Source organism: Aphidius gifuensis, linkage group LG5 (genome assembly GCF_014905175.1).
Source record: "Aphidius gifuensis isolate YNYX2018 linkage group LG5, ASM1490517v1, whole genome shotgun sequence".
NCBI classification, from domain to species: Eukaryota; Metazoa; Arthropoda; class Insecta; order Hymenoptera; family Braconidae; genus Aphidius; species Aphidius gifuensis.
In genome coordinates, this window is record NC_057792.1 from 4,705,443 (window position 1) to 4,724,951 (window position 19,509).

At 26.3% G+C, this 19,509-nt stretch overlaps 2 protein-coding genes across 3 annotated transcripts in view; one reads left to right on the forward strand and one right to left on the reverse strand.

The window, feature by feature from the left end:
* Positions 1 to 114: 114 nt before the first annotated feature.
* The window catches only part of LOC122857069 (protein SCAI), a 46,756-nt gene continuing 27,361 nt past the window's right edge, over positions 115 to 19,509 (forward strand). Inside the window, exons 1-4 of the mRNA XM_044159052.1 lie at positions 115 to 347; positions 912 to 1,040; positions 1,115 to 2,233; positions 17,009 to 17,061. The gene's annotated coding sequence lies outside the window, so the exon portion shown is untranslated. The remainder of the gene's footprint in view (positions 348 to 911; positions 1,041 to 1,114; positions 2,234 to 17,008; positions 17,062 to 19,509) is intronic.
* Positions 7,666 to 19,509, reverse strand: part of LOC122857074 (transcriptional regulator ERG homolog) — a 28,736-nt gene continuing 16,892 nt past the window's right edge. For both annotated transcript variants that reach the window (XM_044159057.1, XM_044159058.1), the window contains exons 3-6: positions 17,000 to 17,059; positions 11,466 to 11,525; positions 9,834 to 10,071; positions 7,666 to 8,067 (exon numbers count right to left, since the gene is read on the reverse strand). In XM_044159057.1, coding sequence (XP_044014992.1) covers positions 7,734 to 8,067; positions 9,834 to 10,071; positions 11,466 to 11,525; positions 17,000 to 17,059 — 692 coding nt within the window. In that variant the 3' untranslated portion in view covers positions 7,666 to 7,733. The remainder of the gene's footprint in view (positions 8,068 to 9,833; positions 10,072 to 11,465; positions 11,526 to 16,999; positions 17,060 to 19,509) is intronic.

Below are 19,509 nucleotides of genomic sequence, written 5' to 3' on the forward strand. Positions count from 1 at the left end.
ATTATTATTATTTAAATTTAAAATTGTCGATAAGTAAAATTCTACTTATCAACAAATATTAGTCGGTAATTTGTCAGCTAGATGGCGCGACGAAATCCAAAATGGCCGCGCCTTTGTTAGAGAGAAAACTTGTGTTGTTCAGTGTTGTGACTTTTTACACTTTTTTTTGCAATAATAATTGTTAATTAATTATAAATTGTTAATAAATCGATTAATTAAATTATTCTGAACAAAATGTGATATAAATTATTGCTGACTTTTGTGAATTTTGGCCAAAATTAATGGACATGTCAAAGCTTTTGGAGCTGACAAAGGCAGCTATTTATTTGTTAAATAATGGACAAATGGTATGTAAATATTATGTTTTTTTATTGTTATTAATTATTTAGTGCATAAAAAAACATAATTACGTTATTTTTATCATAAATTGTGTCAAAAAAAAAAAATATAAATTTGAGGTTAGATTGTCATTTTTTTTACAAAAACAAAAAGATTATCAATTTGTTTATAAATATTTATAAATATTTGTTATATATAGCATTGTTGTAGCATCCTTGTTGTATAACAATGGTTTTTTTGTTAATAACAATCAAAAAAATATGAATTATTTCAATATTAATTTTCCATTGTTTGAGGACTTTGTCAGTTTTCATTGTCAATGTTTAGTGTCCATTTATTCATTTTGAGACTCAATTTTTTACTGTCTATTTGTTTATTTATTATTTATTTATCTATTTTTTATACATTCAATATTTATTTATTTGTTTAATTATTATTTATTTATTAATTTGTTATTTTATTATTAATTTAATAATGCCACTTTCATTTACTCTTTTTTTGTTGCTAATAATTACTCCAATTTAAAAAATATGTATAACATAATGTTTATTTAATATTTTTATTGTTTATAGATACATAACAAGAAGTGTTGGTAAAAATCTGATGTGCTTTTGCAATTAATTAAAAAACATTGTTCAAAATGAGACTAAACAAATGACAAAAATGGTTTGTCATTGTAGCCAAGATGGTTTTTGAGTACAGTAAGTTGTTTTATTTTATTTATTTATAAATCAAGCTATTTATCCAATAATAATTTGATAATTTATTGTTACAGTTGCATCAAATTCATTCATGGCTAAAACATTCGTTTTGCCAATACATGTAACATCATATTTAAACAATGAAAAGAGACTGCTTTATTTACAACAACCAGGACTAAAATGTTTAAAATACAACATGAACAATAGCAAGCAAATGGTTATAGTGTTAAAAGTGTCATAAAGTACGTCGTTGATTTGAATTTGCGCTATCAAGTGATCGTTAAAAATGAATCAAATTGTTTATAAACTATTAACAATCCTCTACCAGTACACTTGAACCAGCAACAAAATGAATAAAAACCAATCATCAAGACTTGATATACGTATGCTTCAACAATGATAATGAAAAATCATTACTTGATTATGTACATGCTGCATGTTCAATTGAATTCAAAGAATGTCAAGTTTAAATGAAATCCAACACCTTATGAGTTATTTAATATGATTTTATCAATCTTTTACTGGAGCAATTAATAACATCACATGGTTCTGGTATCAATGACTCTTAGACTCTATCTAATGTACCACTTGTTGTTGTTATTGTTCAACATTTACCAATTTATTCATTGAAAGAGTCATTGGAAAACAGTTGATGTTGCTCATAAATCATAACATGTTGGGTTCGTGCGTATAAAAGAATATACCGCCTCTACTGAAGAGCTTGCCTCTATCAGAGCGCTTGCCTCAATAGCAACGACGTGTATATTATCAACTCAACACTCAACAGACAATTTGAGATCTTCTTTTGAAATTGGTCTCTACTCTCTTGCCACTTTCAAATCATAACAAAAATTTTATTATCAAGTCAATAATTATATCAACATTAAGTGCTTTATAAACAATACAAGTCAATATGTGTTATTATTTTTTTTTACACTTACAAGTGGTTATGAAAAGTAGTGAAAAGTATATTTGAAAAAGTTTTGGTGAAAAGTGATGATGATCATAGTTTTGTATGTGTAGTGGAGTGTAGTGAGTTGTGTAGTGCTTGTGTTTCATTATTGAACCTGTTGATGATGAGGTTGAATCATCACATGAACTACATGGAGTACATCATCATCTGGTCTTCATGGAGTGCAGTATCCTGAGCAATTTTGATGATCAACGTGGGAAGATGAACATCCGTTTAAAAGGTAGGATTTTATTTAATTAATAATTTTATTTATATAATTGAATTTATTTTATTTCTTTCGGTCATTCTGCATTTTTTTTTTTCAACCTTGATCTATGTATTATGTGATAATTGAATATATCACTCGTATCGTTATCGTTATCATTTACACCGGTGTACATAGAAAAGATAATTAGTTTATTATTAAATCCATTTAAATTTGCTGCTTTAAGCGCAACATCATATTTTATTTTTTTTTACAATGTGTTATTTGAAGATTTGGAGTAAAAAAAAAATCAAGTGTTTAATTTTTTTTTGGTAAGTAAATATTTTATTTTACTTTTTCCAAGTTTATGTTTTTTTAAACGTCATTTATAAAAATAATGCCTTTGAAATTACTTGTTACTTGTTTATTTACAACCGTAAAAGTCTCCTGGAGGCAACAAAAATTCGACAACAATTTGTATAACATCATAGTTATAGACAGTTATAGATCAAGACTAGATAGAAATCGTTCTTGTCATAGATAGAACTTTCATTCACGAGTTCTACCTATGACAAGGACGATCTCTAACTAGTTTTTAGTCTTGATCTGTAACTATGGATGACGTTATAAATTGTTGTCGAGATTTTGTTGAGAGTATACTTTCTATATTGAGTGTGCATTTCATGATGACGTTTGCATGTGCTAGACTTTTACAGTTGTAAATAAAACAAGTAACAAGTAATGTCAAACTCAGTATTTTTTCAAGTACAACAAAGTGTTTGATAAATTTTTTCTAATAAACATTTAATTAAAGATTTTTAATAATTCTCTTCTTGGGACAAATTAAAACAACATGACTAATTCAAATAAATCTCCAAGTGATGACATCAAAGAAAAAAAAACAATAATGTCACAGGTTAGTTAATTAACTATTAAATAAATAAATTAGACTTTTTAAATTTATATAGATATTTAGTTTAAAGATTTTATTATTATTATACTTTTTGCTTATAGATGCAAGTTGTTGAAGATTGTCTCAAGGATTCATTACATCGAGTTGATGTAATTGAAAAAAATTTAGCAACACAATTATTAACTAGTGAACGTCGTGAACGTCTTGAAAAAGAATTAGAATTAGTTAAAGAAGTTTTAAAAAAAAATGATGCACAACTTAAAAATTTAAGAAAAGAAAATACAAAATCATTTATCATTGTTGGTACAATTGTTTTTGCTGTTTATCTTATTTATGGTCTTTATTGTATGTACTATAATACAATTTAATTTAATATTTATTTTTTTAATTAAATACTGGATCATCTAAAACATATCGAAAAAATATCAAGGGATTATCAAATAAAATTTGTATTTATTTTTTACATTTAGTTTAATCTCTTCAAACAATAAATGAATTATTTTTTTGATTAATTATGTTGAAATTTTATGATTTAATAGATAAAAAATAATACTTTATGTCAAAAATAATGTAATTATAGTTTCAACATAAAGTAATTAATATTTTTTATAAATAAAAATAAAAAATACTTTTCTAGCTAAAAAAATATATTTTTTAAAATTTTATAATATTATTATTCAAATGACTTCATTTGTCTTCCTTCTGAATCACTGATTATTATTATGCTATTAAATTATAATTTACAAATATAATTGTCGAAAATATCGTTATGTTTTTGTTATTTTATTGATGAATTATTTACCATAATTTATTGACTAATTTATCCAGCTCTCACATCACCAGTCTTTAATTTTTATAGCCAATAAAAAAAGTATTTTTTACTGAACTCATTTGGGTTTTGTCTGTGAATTTATAATGACTTTTTTTTTTTGCTTATGATAATTTTATTACGTTATGATAGACCCTTGAATTTATTAAGTATTATTAAAAGATTTTTATTTTTTTAATATTTTATTATTATTTAAAAATAGAGTATTGTTTTTATAACAAGTAGAAATGCTGATTGATTTAAAAAGCTTTAGTATAAATCCAAAGTCTCTGTGTTATTAGCAATAGAAACCCCACTTTTTTTTAATAGACAAAAAATCAGCTTTATAAATATTTAAAGTATATTAATAATTTTAAAACGACATAAAAGCTCTTTTACGATTCATGAGCTATCTGAAACAATAAAAATTTTCATGACGATATTTAGAATTAATGTTTGATAAATAATTTGTTTATATCTTTAAATATATAATTATTTATTTTTAACATTACATCTCTTCTATTGTCCATCGAAAAAAAATTAATTATCATCCTGAAAAATTATAAAAAGGAATACCTGAAAAATAAAATAGGTGATAGATAATTTTTTAAATACATATAGCTTTATACTATCATTCAATTTTTTTATTGTCCACCGAAAATTCTCACATTAATTTTCATTATTATCATGATGATAATAATAACTATATTTTTTGAAAACTATAATTATCATTCTTTCGTGAACAGTTTATTGCACTTTTGTATAATCGAATTTCGAATTAACAATCATACACTTAAATCCATTTAATTTCACTCAGCAATTTTTCAAAATAGAACAAAAAATTAAAATGATTCACTATTTTTTTTTTTTTTTTCTCAAATTTTCATACACACAATTTAACCATTAGCTTCATTATCATTAAATTTTATTGTTATAATTATTATTATTATCGTAATACTATAAATTTTTAAATCTTAAAAACTTTTTTTTTTTTTTTTTTAAGTTGTTAAATCACACCGATAGACACAGTTACATGTGACAGATAAAATTATTTTTTAATAATTAATATACACAGTAAATGTTATTTAATATATTATATATAAACAAATATAATTAATTGAAATAATAATATAATAAATATAAAAACAAAATTCGAAAAAAATATTAATAAAATTTTTGAAGTCTGACTATTTGTCATAGACACTCCTTGCATATATATATTTATTTATTTTATTTTTTTTTTCATATATTTGTGTATTTTGTTTGTGTTATGATTGGTGGATTGTAGGTAGAGATGATTGTTAAAAGCTCATGGTGATGTTGGTAGTTGTAAAAAAGAGAAAAAAAAAAAAAAATTTTGTTGGGCATAAAAGAAATATGATGGTCATGTTCTGATTGGTTATGAGAAATCGATTAGCTTACCAAGCTATCATCCATAACAGGGTGAGGCTTAGAGCTTTTCTTGTCTACCACGAAAATTTCATATATATATATTTAAAAGTGGGGGTAAAATTTTATCAGTTAGTAACGCCCTACCTAGCGACCAACGCAACCAGAGCTTTTCACCCTCTCAATTCCCTCTCTCTAAATTTTACTAACTTTATTTTCCCTCCTTCTATTTATCACGTATATATCACCTCATCACCACCATTACACAATTTCAGCTTTACCATGGCAACCAATTCGCCAACCGGTGACGATGGTGACCTATACCGATTTATCCCTTCTTTTTTTCGCAATATTTTTGTCATTTTTTTTTTTTAGAAAATATTTCATAGAAATAATTTTTTTTTTCTAATTGTTTATTAAATTAATTTTGAAAAATTAATATAGCTTTTTTGTTCTTTATATGGATGATGGAAAAAAAAAAAAGAAAATGCAGTAATTGCGTTTAACGATATGAAGACATGTTTGAGATTTTTTAAAAAAATTTGTCACTTTAATAAACAATGGAGCAATGTCTTTTAATTATTTAATTTTATGTACTTTATTTTATTCATCATTATTATTAATATTATTATAATAATTTATTCATTTTTTTTTTTGAATATTAATTGATGTTATTTTTTAGACTAGATGCCCATTGCTACTCACCTAAGCTAAACATAAAAACACCCGATCTACATTTTATCAGTTTCTCTTAATTTTTTTTTTATAACATATTTTTTTTTTTTTGTTTACTAAAAGGATTTTTAATTCGTAGGGAATTTTTATTTGTTTTTGATTAGTTTTGATTATATTTTTTATTTTTTTTTTTGTATGATAGATACTATAACTTGAGAGTAATAGTTTGACAGAGGTACAATTTTTTTTTTGGTTTTTTTTTTTAATTTTCTGATTTTCAGAAGAGGGTGTCCACTTTATTTTTTTTATTATAATATTTTTTTTTTCTCACTCAAAAAGCTTTATGATTTTTCTATATTTACAATTCACTTTTGAGTTGAGATAATTTTGATGTAATTATTATATTTAATATATAAAAAATAAATATACATGAATAATAAAATAAAAGCTGATTTTACAATTGAAAAAAAAAAAACAAATTTAAAATAAAAAAATTAAACTAAGTTAACAACAAATAAATTTTATGATAATTCAGATATATTAATTAATATCATTTTTTGGTTTTGCTAATGTTAGAGAGTGTGTCACCCTCATCCTTTTTTTTTTTTTTCACTTATTAAAAGTAGACTGTGTATTCCTCCATAAATACATAACAATTAATTTAAAAATTAATTTACAATACATATATATTATTTATAATTTACTTATAATTAAAGTATTATTTTTTTTTAATCTTCTGTTATTATTAACAGTTATTTTCATCAATTATCACTAACAAAAAAAAAAAAAAAAAAACAGTTTTGAAAATAAGAGTTCCTTGATAAAATTTATTTTCACATTATCGTTTTTTTTCTTTCTTCTAATTGTAAAATTATTAGATTGATTTTTTTTTTGTTTATTTAAAAAATCGACTAACATCACGTTTATATTAATTAGTATATATACAATTTTTTGCTGCACGCATTCATAAAATATCGCTGTTCCAATAATATCAAGTGATAAACACTTGATATAGTCAGACACAGTGATTGGTGTTTTTTAAAAAAAATTAGACAAATGATATTTAACAAAATATTTTAAATCAATATTGTCCTTGATGGTGTAATGATTTTTTATTACAACATTAAAAATTCGATACTTAAATAAACGCATGCGTATACATTCATCATCAGCTAATCTCAAAAAAAATAAAAAATAAAAAACACCAATCAATTTTAGCTTTATCCATATTTGCAACGGAATTATTACTTAATATTCATACACAGTTAAAACAAGGAAAAAAATATATAACGATGATGCTAATAATATTAAAAAACAATTAAATTAATAATACATTTTTTTATGGAATATAAAAAAAAAACTATAATCGCCATTTTAAATCATTATCATATTTACAAATGTAAATTCCTTTTTTTTCTTTTTTGACAATTCACTTTGAGATTTTGTTCAAGTGAATAATATGGCACACAATTTGAGTATGGCACTTTTTTCTTTTATTACGTACAAAAAAAAAAAAATAATAATAATCATAATAATTTATATAAACAAGCAAATAAAAATATTAAATAATTTAATTTTCATCTTTTTTTTTTTTGTCGCTGTGTATATAATGATTTAAAAAAATTTTTTTTTTGTTATTACTTGAGTTAAAATGTGCTTTGTTTATTATTTTTTTAAAAAAAAAAATTTAAAATTTTAAGAATTGTATTTTAACGTGGTGTACCAAGTGCACCCCAATGTTCAGGGGTGGGTCATGCGTAATGAGGATAAGTGCCAAGATGTGGTGGCACGTGACCTGAAGCTGTATGATGTCCAGCGTATAAATTTGCTCCAGGACTTGACCAATAACTTGATGCTGATTGAAATAAACCACCAGGTACTGAAACAGATACTGATGCTGCTGGTGGTGGCATTAAATTTAACTTAGCATGACCATAACCTGACATAAATAATTCACTTTGATATTTATATGCTGCTGGATCAGCAGCTGCTGGTTGTGTTGCTGCTGCTAATCCTTGAAAATCAAATTTATATGCATATCTTTTACCATGTACTTTTGTCATGATATTTTTGTCATAATAGTACCTAAAATCAGATAAATTTAAACTAATTTTATTATTTTTATTTTAAATTATAAATAATGAATAATAATTTTTATTTTTTTAGTCAAAATTTATTATCATTTGCGACTTTGAATAAATTTTTCTATTTCTTTTTTTTTTTTGTTGATAAACTAATCAACTTTAATTCGTTAATATTTTTATTTCCCCATATTTTATTGATTTATTATTTAATGAAAAATGAAATTTTATTACGGATTTATATGGTGATGCGATGGTGTTGGAATATCGAGCAATTATCGTCACGCCAACGGAAAAGCAAGAAACGCAAATATAACTGAGCCCATTACTTTTTTTTTTTTTTTTTTGTGTCAGTTAAAAATGGGTGGTATATAGCATCAGGGTGAAAATTGTCACCGAGTAAAAAGCTAAATGTATAGATAGATAAAAAAAAATAAAATAAAATAAACGATAAATGCAGACGATGATAGAGTAAAAGCACGACGGGTGGGTAATCAAATCGGGGAAACTGATCGAAAAATAATAGCCTCCGCCTCTTTGCTAGAAATTTTCAGTGAACATGGACAAACGATTTCTCTCTGATATTACAAAAATTTTATTTACCATTTGGAGATGATTGAAATTTGTCTCTGACCCTCTCTTATATTTTTATCTCATATAATAATAGCAAAAACAAAATCACTATAAATGTTTTTTAAAAAAGAAATAATGTTGCCGCGATAGACGATAATCACGATACGATACGATACGATACGATAATCACGATAGACGATACGATAATCCAAATTTTCATCGTGACGATATGGCGAGACGATACGAGAATTTCCTCACGATAATAACGTCAAAAATTTGAAATGAGCTATCCTCGTAGATTTTTTTTTATTAAATTGTGTAAAACCCCAGCAAGTCTAGAAAAAAAAATGGGAATTTTTGAAACCGTCAAAAGAGGGTAGGGAGTGGATTTTAAGGGTTTTCAATTTTTTTGTCAATGATTTTAAGTGTTTTTAATTTTTTCGTCTATGGCAGAGTTGAGCTATCCTCGTTATTTTTTCTTTATTAAATTGTGTAGGACCTAGACAAACTTAGAAAAAAAATGAGAATTTTTGAAACCGTCAAATAAGGGTAGAGAGTAAATTTTAGCTGTTTTTCATTTTTCCGACTATGATGGAAATGAGCTATCCTCGTAATTTTTTTTTTATTAAATTTTGTAGGACCCCAGCAAGTCTAGAAAAAAAAATGGGAATTTTTAAACAAATCAAAGATAATTTTAGGCTTTTAATTTTTGTCAATGATTTTAAGTGTTTTGATTTTTGTCTATCGCAGAGTTGCTATCCTCGTAATTTATTAGTTGTACTCAGCAAGTCTAGAAAAAAAAATAGGAATTTTTGAAACTGTCAAAAAAGGGTAGGGAGTGGATTTCAAGGGTTCTCAATTCTTTTGCCAATTAATTAGTTTTATAAAATGTAATTTTAAATTATTTACAAGAATTTCGTCATATTCACGATATTCTCGTAATAATTACAAAAATATCATCATATTCACGACAATTTCGCAATAGTAACAAGATTATCGTGGAGAATCTCGTCGATATTATCGGCGATAATGTCGACGATAATTTTGACGATAGTCATGACATCGACGATACGATACGATAATGCATTCGACGATACGATAATTTCGTGAAAATTTCACGATACGATACGATAATGACTGGATTATCGTATCGTATCGTATCGCGGCAACACTAAAAAGAAATAAAATATAATTTACCTTAAAGCTCGCGATAATTTGTCATAATTCATATTGGGTTTTGATTTTCTTTCACCCCAACGTCTTGCAACTTCATCAGGATCTGTCAGCTTAAATTCACCATTTGTACCTTCCCACGTAATACAAGCTGCATTACTTGAATCTGATAATAATTCCAATAAAAATTGCCATAATTGTATTTGACCAGAGCCAGAACTTGCAAGTCGACTACTGGTTGCACCAAACATTTGATATGGATCTAAAAAAAAATTAACAATTATATATGAAATAAATATAAATAAATAAATTCTAAATTATTAAATACATTTTTTTTTAAAATTTATATATAAATTTTACAAGAGCCAAAAAATAAAACAATAGTACGGTAATTTTATCAAGCATCATATTTAACAATTATTTCATTTGACAAATATATATTTGAGAGAAAATATACCTATTTATTATATGGTACTTATAAATCTCGACTCTTTTGACTATCTTTTTTTTTTTTTTCTTTTAGTCTTTTTATTATTATTATTATTATTTAGCCCTTCCAAATTTCTCGTTGCTCACTCTCGAGAGCTTTACAATGCGTCATCAGCGTCGCTTACAACTACCATGTTTCACGAGGACCCTACAGTCAACATACAAAAGATATATAATCGCAACCCTGACAATGGAAATAGTGAAGTTCGTTTGGATCATAATAATTTCAATTGAAACATTCAATGTACATGAGTGCCAACGAACGCCTGTCAGATTATATCGTAACCAATTCATATTGTCTTATCACAAATAATATATAAAAAGAAAAAAAAAATTATATATTAAAAAGATTGTATTTGAAATAGAAAAAAAAAACGACATATATATCGTTGAAATGTATTTATATATGAGGAATGAAAACTAATATATTATTTAAAAATAATTTCAAGATATTTATTGATAAAAAAAAAATGGATAGAAGAATTTTAAATTAATGGTATTCAATTGAAGCTCATAATTTTTCTTGTATATAATAAAAGAAAATAATGATTGAATTACAAATATAAATACGAAAAAAAAAAATATAATAAAATAAAGAATAAGATGAAGAACAAAAAAACATCAGCTATTTCAAAGATCAGTAAAGATTTCAAAGGTTGTATATATATCGAAATGAGGTTTAGTAAATTCCATACGATCGGCCCTCGATCAAGCGGTAATTCACTTACAAGTTAATAACGACAACAGTAGAAGGGTGTGGTTGGATAACAATTTGTCTGGATTGTAATTTACCAAGGGGAAAATATCCAACCAAACAAATCTGAAATCCACAAATAAATAAATAAATAAATAAAAGAATAAACTAAAAAAAAAAACAATTAAAATAAGTTAACTTTATAAAAAATTTTTTTAAATAAAAATTCAACTTAATAAATCAAATGTAAATAAAAAAATAATGTGTAAGAGGGGTTGTGGGGTTAACGATCAATGTAATCGCAGGGGGTCATTTTATTTTTAGTCTATTGAATTGACAATACGTTCAGATTTTTGTGTTACGCATCATCAAAAATTTATTGTTTATTACAAAATGATTTAATGTCAAAATATATTTATATTTGCTGTATTTTATGATAAATATATTTTGATATTTTTTATTTTTAAACTTACCGGGTTGTCTGAGATGTGAGTGTGTGTCCAGTGCTGATTTGGACAGGCCACTGCCGTAACCTATAGATAAAATAAATAAAAAATTCAATATATAATTTTTTTAGTATATATTTACAATAACAAAAAAAAATATATATTTACTTTCGAAAAAATTCACATGTTTATTTTTTCAAAGTGACAAGAAGTCAAACAAGTCTTAGGCTATATTCGTTAGGCTAGTATATATATATGTATATTTAGTTTGGTATACAAAGATGATAAAAGAAAGTGATAAAAGGAAAAAAAAAAAAAATAAGATCAAACTGGTGGATTGGCAAAGAGACGAGCTTGAATGAATTGAAGCGTTAGAATTAGCTAGAAAGGATTTTCATGTAAGCAAACATAGACCCTTACAAGTGCTTGGTTTCTACCCTACATTGGCATTCGTGCAGAAATTTAAGAAATACCATAGAATGGTCATTTTATATTTTTCAAAAATTCATATATCAAATCGAAATTATAATTTTTTTTCAAAAAAATTAATTCCAAAAATAGCAGGGTATTTTTAAATTTAATAAAATGTTAATATTAAATTTTTTAAATATTAAATTAACATTTTTTTTTCTAAAATTTCAATGTGGTTTAACTTTTTTTTTTTAAATATAATTTTGCACGCATATTTTGCAAATAAAAAAAACTTGAATTTTCATATTATAAAAATATCGTATAATATATATATGACGAGTGTAAGATAATTTGATGTTAGTCACGTACAATACCCTCATAAAATATCAGAGTGAGAAAATCTGTTTTGGAGTCTCTTGACAATGCTCCTTAATTTTCATTTCCTTCTGTATAGCCATGGCCAATTCGCAGTTTTGCCTCAAGCATATATCTCACTATCCGACGGCAATAGAATCCAAAGAGAATTTCAAGCCCCAATGTTGTTCAATATATACACAGATATATATATAAATTGTAATCGTTATATAGGGGTGATCGATCATAACTTCATCAATTACTATACCATTGATGTCCAGTCATTGAAAGCCAATAATACTCACAGCTAATCAACCATGCTCAAAGCTTTGACAACTGATTACAAATTCAATGACTTGAAATGTAATTGTAAACTTGTATATTACATGTATTGCAGTTTTGTTATCAATAATAACGTTCATCATCAAATAGTTTCAAAATTAAAAATCAGTATTATTAAACAAAAACTAATTTGCAATAGCTGTAAATTGTTTTTTAGAAAAAAAATTTTCATTTTTCTTTTGTCAAAATGATTTTGTTTTTAAAATTAAACGTAGCAAGTATTTTTTTTTTACATGATAATATGCTTCTGTGTGTCTGAAGTGAAATATGCGACAGTGCGGAATACAGTAGTATAGGATCCTTTGATCCTTTACACTTGAAGTTTACAAGTCACTACTACAAAATAAGAAATTTAAAAAAAGGGGGATGTGTTTTATGTGTGAATGAATGTGTTGTAATACCTAACGGGATTACTCCGCCTAGTGTAATTGCTTGTGAATGCCTTGATAGTAAAGACTTTGACAATACACACGCTTTTGAAAAGATGTCAAAGTTATTTTCATGACACACACCACTAGTTGGATTTAGTTTGAGAGTTGTCTATACTACTCATGTCGAAAAAAAAAAAAAAGCAAAACAAAGGAAAGGATGAAAGGGAGAATTTTTATATTTTTTTTGATAGATAATAATAAATAAAGAAGAAGAAGAAAAAAAATGATCAGAGGGGTTCAAGTGGCGATTGATGCCTTTGGGGCTAGTAGACTGATTGCGGCGGACCCCGATGGACCCTTCATCATTTGTGAAATTCAATTGTTTAAGGTTAGAAAGTACAACTGCTATTTTGTCAGTGATTTTGGACATTAGTTGTTGATGATGTGTTATTAGACTTATTAGCCTCTGGCTTTTTTTTTTTTTTTCTTTACTTGTTTATAAAGCTTGTCAACGGAAAATGGATTTATGATTTATTATAATTTTTTTTCTTTTTAAATTTCAACTGAGTCATAGAGTTGATTTTTATTAACTGGATTTTTTTATAATTTATGGAAAAATTATGGATATAGGTGTATGTATATATAAACAATTTGAAAAGGGTCAAAAAAATAAAAGAAAAAAAAGAGAAAACTTGGTCGTCACGCACTCTTGGACTTTGGAAGTTACTGATCTATCGTTTGACCTGTGTAAAATGTGTTGAATTTAATGCAACACGCGATGTTTTAAGCCACAAAGAACCCTCTTGTGATATGCTAAACCAACTGCATCTGTATATATTATTATGTTACGGTTATAAAACACACCATGTATGTATTAGGTAAAATAAAAAATACATATAAGGTGGTCAATCTTTTTTTTTTTTTTTTTTCTACAGACACATAAAATAAATGATTTACATATTTAAATATATCTGCCTATATGTATGTATAGACAAATTTAAATTGGTTTTTTAAATTATACATAACATGTGTGACTGTGATTGTTTCAACTACGTTATTTACAAATCAGACAACGTTATTTTCAAACATAAAAAATTCCCCTAAACTCATTTATCATTAAATGAATAAAAAAAAAATATAACTATACAAAATAAAACAAGAAAATATTGAGTTTAATATTTTTTTTTTAAATCAGGACATACATATCGATTTCTTTAAAAGTTAACTTAGTTTAAGCCAACGACTGGTCAATCAGTTGTTCAGTAGTCTTCAACGGATGAAACGTCAACGACGACGACGACTTTCAAAGTGGAAACACAATCCCCCCCTTGGTTAAAATCCTCATTTCTACCCTTATCCTTACCCAGTGTGTTCACTCGTCCGATGTTGCATTCACAACGAAGAAAGCAAATCGAAAAATAAAAAAGAATGATAACAGAAATAAAAAAAAAAAAAAATATTAAAGCATAGAAGGAGGAAGTGAAGTGATATACACGGATATGAATAAAGAAAGTAATAGTAGAAAAAATAAAGAAGGAAAAAATATGAAAAAAAAAAAATAAAAAAGTAAAAGAAATCTGCTTGGCCATGCGTAAATGTGTCACGCATTGGCACGTGACCATGTATGTACTACCGGAGACATAATATAGCCAACGATAGACCTTACCCTCCCAACATCATGTTGACCCCCTCTTGTACCCCCCTTATGACGCCCGACATATAACCCTCCACCCTTATACTCTTTCAATGACCCCATACCAATATGCTTACACGCTCCGCACACCGGTTTTCCATTTCACGTCATTTATTCATTTTCATTGCTTTTCTATTCTTTATTTTTTTTATCATGAAATTTTTTAAGTCAATTCTTGATTAGTGTTGACACTATTATTATTATTATTATTGTTCTATGAATAATATAAAAGTTGTTTAAAAAATAAAAAATTTTATGTCTTAATGAATACCGAATGTATATATAAAAATGAAGAAAAAAAAAAAAAAAAAGTATATAAATTGCGTGACTAGTGAAAAAATAAAAAATTTCTCAGGCTATATAGTGCTGAAATAATTACGAGTGGCGCGTGCCAAACCAGGACCACTTAAACATTTGCCTTGAAAATCGCGTGACTGTCTCGTCAGATTTTTTATATACAGGATGAAGCGTAAATCACTATATACGTTCATTTTATAGTAAATGTTACAGTTTGTCACGACGCTTGACTTTATTAACGTTTTATTGACCAATGATCGAGCGTCGATAATTATCATTATAGCGTCACATTGTGTGTTTACGCGCCATGGAATAAATTTTGTTTTATTAATTCATGAACGTAGACTAAATTAAATTGATGAATGCGCAGCTGCATGCTCAGCACTATAATTATGACAAAATAATCACTTATAATTTAAAATCACATTTATATTTTTGATCACATTGTGTGATTTATGATACATTTTAATAAAATACTTTTATATTTATTTGATCACATTATGTGATTATTCTATCAATGTGATCAATAAATAAATCACATAATGATCAAAAATATGATCTTCTAATTTAAATCACATATAGATCACATTATGTGATTTATTTATGATCACATTGATAGAATAATCACATAATGTGATCAAAATATAAAAGTATTTTAAATTGAAATGTGATCAAAAATAAATCACATAATGTGATCAAAATATAAATGTGATTTTAAATTATAAGTGATTCTATTAATTGTGTGACTGTAATCAGTTAGGCGTATAGTAAAACAAAACTTCATGGCGCGTAAACCACTTCAGTGCCATAATAATATCGACGCTATTCGAATCAAAAGTCAGTCGAAAACTTTACTATGCGTAGTATTTACTTATATCATGAAATATATGTGTATATATAATATTGATACACAGTATATATATATGTATGGTAGTTTGATCGCTTAGCTAAGATCCCCCTCAGGTAGCTTACCTTGACACCCACGCTAATAACTATTCCAAACAGGCAAGAGAGTTTGCCATCATTTTTTATGCCCTCTTTGATTGGTCTATATGATCATTTAACCCTCGCTTGTACTGTGATTTAAGAATATAAAATAGTAGGCCTTTAAATTTACCTGAATTATTGTTTTTTTATTTTATTTTTATTATTGCTATTTTAAAATGAAAGCAAAAAATATTATTTAAATATGAGATTTAAATTTTATTTTTGATGGTTTTTATAGTTAAATTTTTTTAATATTTAATTTTACCATGTGACACCCTTCATAACGCTTGATAAATCAAGTATATATATTATTCTTTGTGTTGGAATTAAATTTTCTTTTAACCCTTGGGCAAAATTGACATCAAAAACAGATGATTGTTCAGGTATATCAACACTTGGATCCTCATTTTGCCGGAGGCTTATACAATTGTATAGTATGTTTAACATCATCAATGGTGGACAGAGCTTTTATTTAAAAAAAAAAAAAAAAAAAAAACATCCTTAAGCTAGAATAAATCACCCTGAATATTGTCGCTGGTATTTTTTAGTCTGCAAGCTTGACTCAGTTCTCTTGCATGATGTTGGTTGATTTTTCATATCAGCCTCTGAGAGGTATATATAGTTAGTTTCAAAAGAGGTGGCAATGGGAGAAAAAGAAGGTGGAAGAGGGATGAGAGGGTGCTTTGCGACGACAAAAGGGCCGCGGTTCAACGCGCCACAAAGCGCCGGGACGCCCACGCCCTATGACTTCCAACTGTTATGTCGACCGACCGCACCAACACTATCCAACACCCTCCTAAAACCTCTTTTTTTTTTTTTTTTTGTTTTTTTATTTTACTTACAGTCAAACCATCCAACCATATACAATGCCAGAAGCAAGATAAAAAGAGGGTGAAAAGTACTCGTGATAAGCCAACATTCGTCTTTTCAATTTTTTTTATTTTTTATATATATTTTTCTTTTTAACACACTTGAAAAACTAGAAAATTTCAGGCATTTTATATGCTCTTGTATATCATGTATAATATATGTATTTTTTTATATATTTTTCTTATGCTTAATATTTATATATATTATTTTTATTAATAATTTTTTTTTTTTTTTACCTTGTCCAGGCGCTGGTGAAGCCGCGTGACTCCAGCCTCCCTTGTAAGAATTGCTGGCATCTGTAAGTAAATTTAAAAAATTAATTTTAATATCTAGAATAGTTATATGAAATGCTTTTTTTTTACATTTAAATTGCATTGCGACGGTGCAAAATAAATTTCTTATTTTTATTTTAAAACAAAAAATTCAAGTATATAAAACAGTATGATGTAGGATAAAAAAAAAAAAAAAGAAAATTGGAAATAGTGTTGAAAATTTATCGCCAGTGGTCTATTTGCGATTAGATATATATTTTCATTTGGCAGTTATTGGCGCGAATGTGTACTCAAGAAGTCCCTGAGGGGACTAAATATAACATTGGATATACAGTATATAGACAATACATATATCCATAGGTTCGATTCACAATACAAACAAGTGATCTTTCTTTCTATGACCCTCTATATACTTTTAGTGAATTTTATCAACCCCCAAAATATTTTACCCTAAATATTTTCCTCAGTTTACTCTCTTTGGTATCCATTAACTTGGCTTCCAATTTCTTGACATTTGTTAATGCAAAAAGAAGATTTAACGTAGCTAAATTTGATATCTATATTGTATTTCATATACATATAATTTCGATGCTTAATGAACAGACTGATCAGTTATAAAAATTGTTTAAACAGCTTTTTATATATTATTTATCATAAATTTCATTTCAAATAATTCAAATAACATATATATATAAATTTTAATTAAAAAAAAAAATAGAAAATAAATCAAATTTAAAATTAGTATTGTCAACTAAATTTTAACCAAATTTATTTATTTAACAATAATTTTCAACAGTAAAAATTAAATTTGATATAATCAAGTTCAATCAGTGATTTAGCAAACAAAAAATAATATTTTTTTTTTTTTTTACCATAACAAACAATTATTGAATGACATACCGGCAAAAAGCATAGATAAATTTGTAAAAGCTGTTGTCCTAGGTAATTCATTAGCAGTTGTTCCACTGCTCTTGAGGTCCAGCATTACGCCGGCGGTGGATGGTTCCTCCACCGCCCCTAAATGGCCTTGAAAGGCCCCTCTCACCTCCACTTGTCAATAAGTTCTCAAACGTATTATCACAATCAATTAAAAATAAAAAAAAAAAACAAATTTAAAATTGCTCAGCAACTTAGATAGAGCTTAATTTATTTATTAAAATTATTATTTCGTTTTTTTTTTCTTCTTCTTCTAAACACAATTTATAACTTTGAAATTTATTTCAAGTATTCAAAAAAACACCTAGATTTAATATAAATATCATGTCATATAGTCATTGATATATAAACTTTTAAAAAAAAATCACTATTTATTAATGAATTTAAATATAAAAAAATTAATAATAATAATTAGTTTGTATGATGTTAAAGTTCGCGTTGTGTCGATCATCGTGGTTTACCACGTTCAACGATACTGGGTTGAAAGATACGTTTGTGAAGATCCGGGTATACTTCAACACATGTATATATAAATGACACAAATACAAACGTTAAATATACAGTTAGATAATGTACTATTTACCCGCCTACCAATAGTTTGATAGTGGGGTTGTATGTTGGGTAAAATCTGGGCTTTCATATAGGGGCGGGACTATGAAGCTTTTTTTTTTTGTTTTTTTTTTCAAACTTGTAGCACATGCGCGCAAAACCATATTTACACCACTCTAGTGTTAATGAATGTATAGCGCCATCTCTCTGATTGTGATTTTCGTTATATATATATATGAAAAAGTTTTAAATTGCCTGAGGGTGAGTAAACGACAGACACTGATGAACACAATCTTTGGTAGATTGAAGAAGGACAACAAAAGACTTAGTTGCTAGGTAGCCAATTGTAGAACTCATCTACACTGATGTATATATGATAGGTAAATGCAATTGTCTTGGTGCAGCCTAGAGTAATATGCTTTTTTTATTTTTTACTTCGTATATAAAGCCACTGATTCTCATTGAAGTGAATTGAAAAATAAAAAATGAATTGTGGATTAGTGAGAAAGAGAAATGAGATAAAGATTGTTGCAAGTTTGCAGCTATCTTTTCCGGATTTTCATATATACGTTTTAACAGGATGGTAATGCTTATAAAGTGCTTGAAAAATTTGACAGTGACTTTTATATATACATAGAAAAATTTTTAAGATTATTTACTTGAAAATATTTGAAATGACATTTGCAATTTCGAAAAAATATTTTAAAAGTCAAATTGTAAATAATCTAAGGGGGCTAATCTATAGAGAAAATATTTATCAAGTATTTTTATATATAGAATTCGGGATATCATGGAAATTCTTAATATTGAAGGTTTTTTTTTTATTTATTTTAGGAATAATAGAAAAAAGAATCATGATCCATGTTCGAAGAGATCATTTTGTAGTCGTTGTTGTTTTTTTTTTTTTTTTTCTGTCTGAATGTATTATGGATATAATATAAACCCCCTGGTAACTAAAATAGATATATAGCAAGACACGCGTATGACAC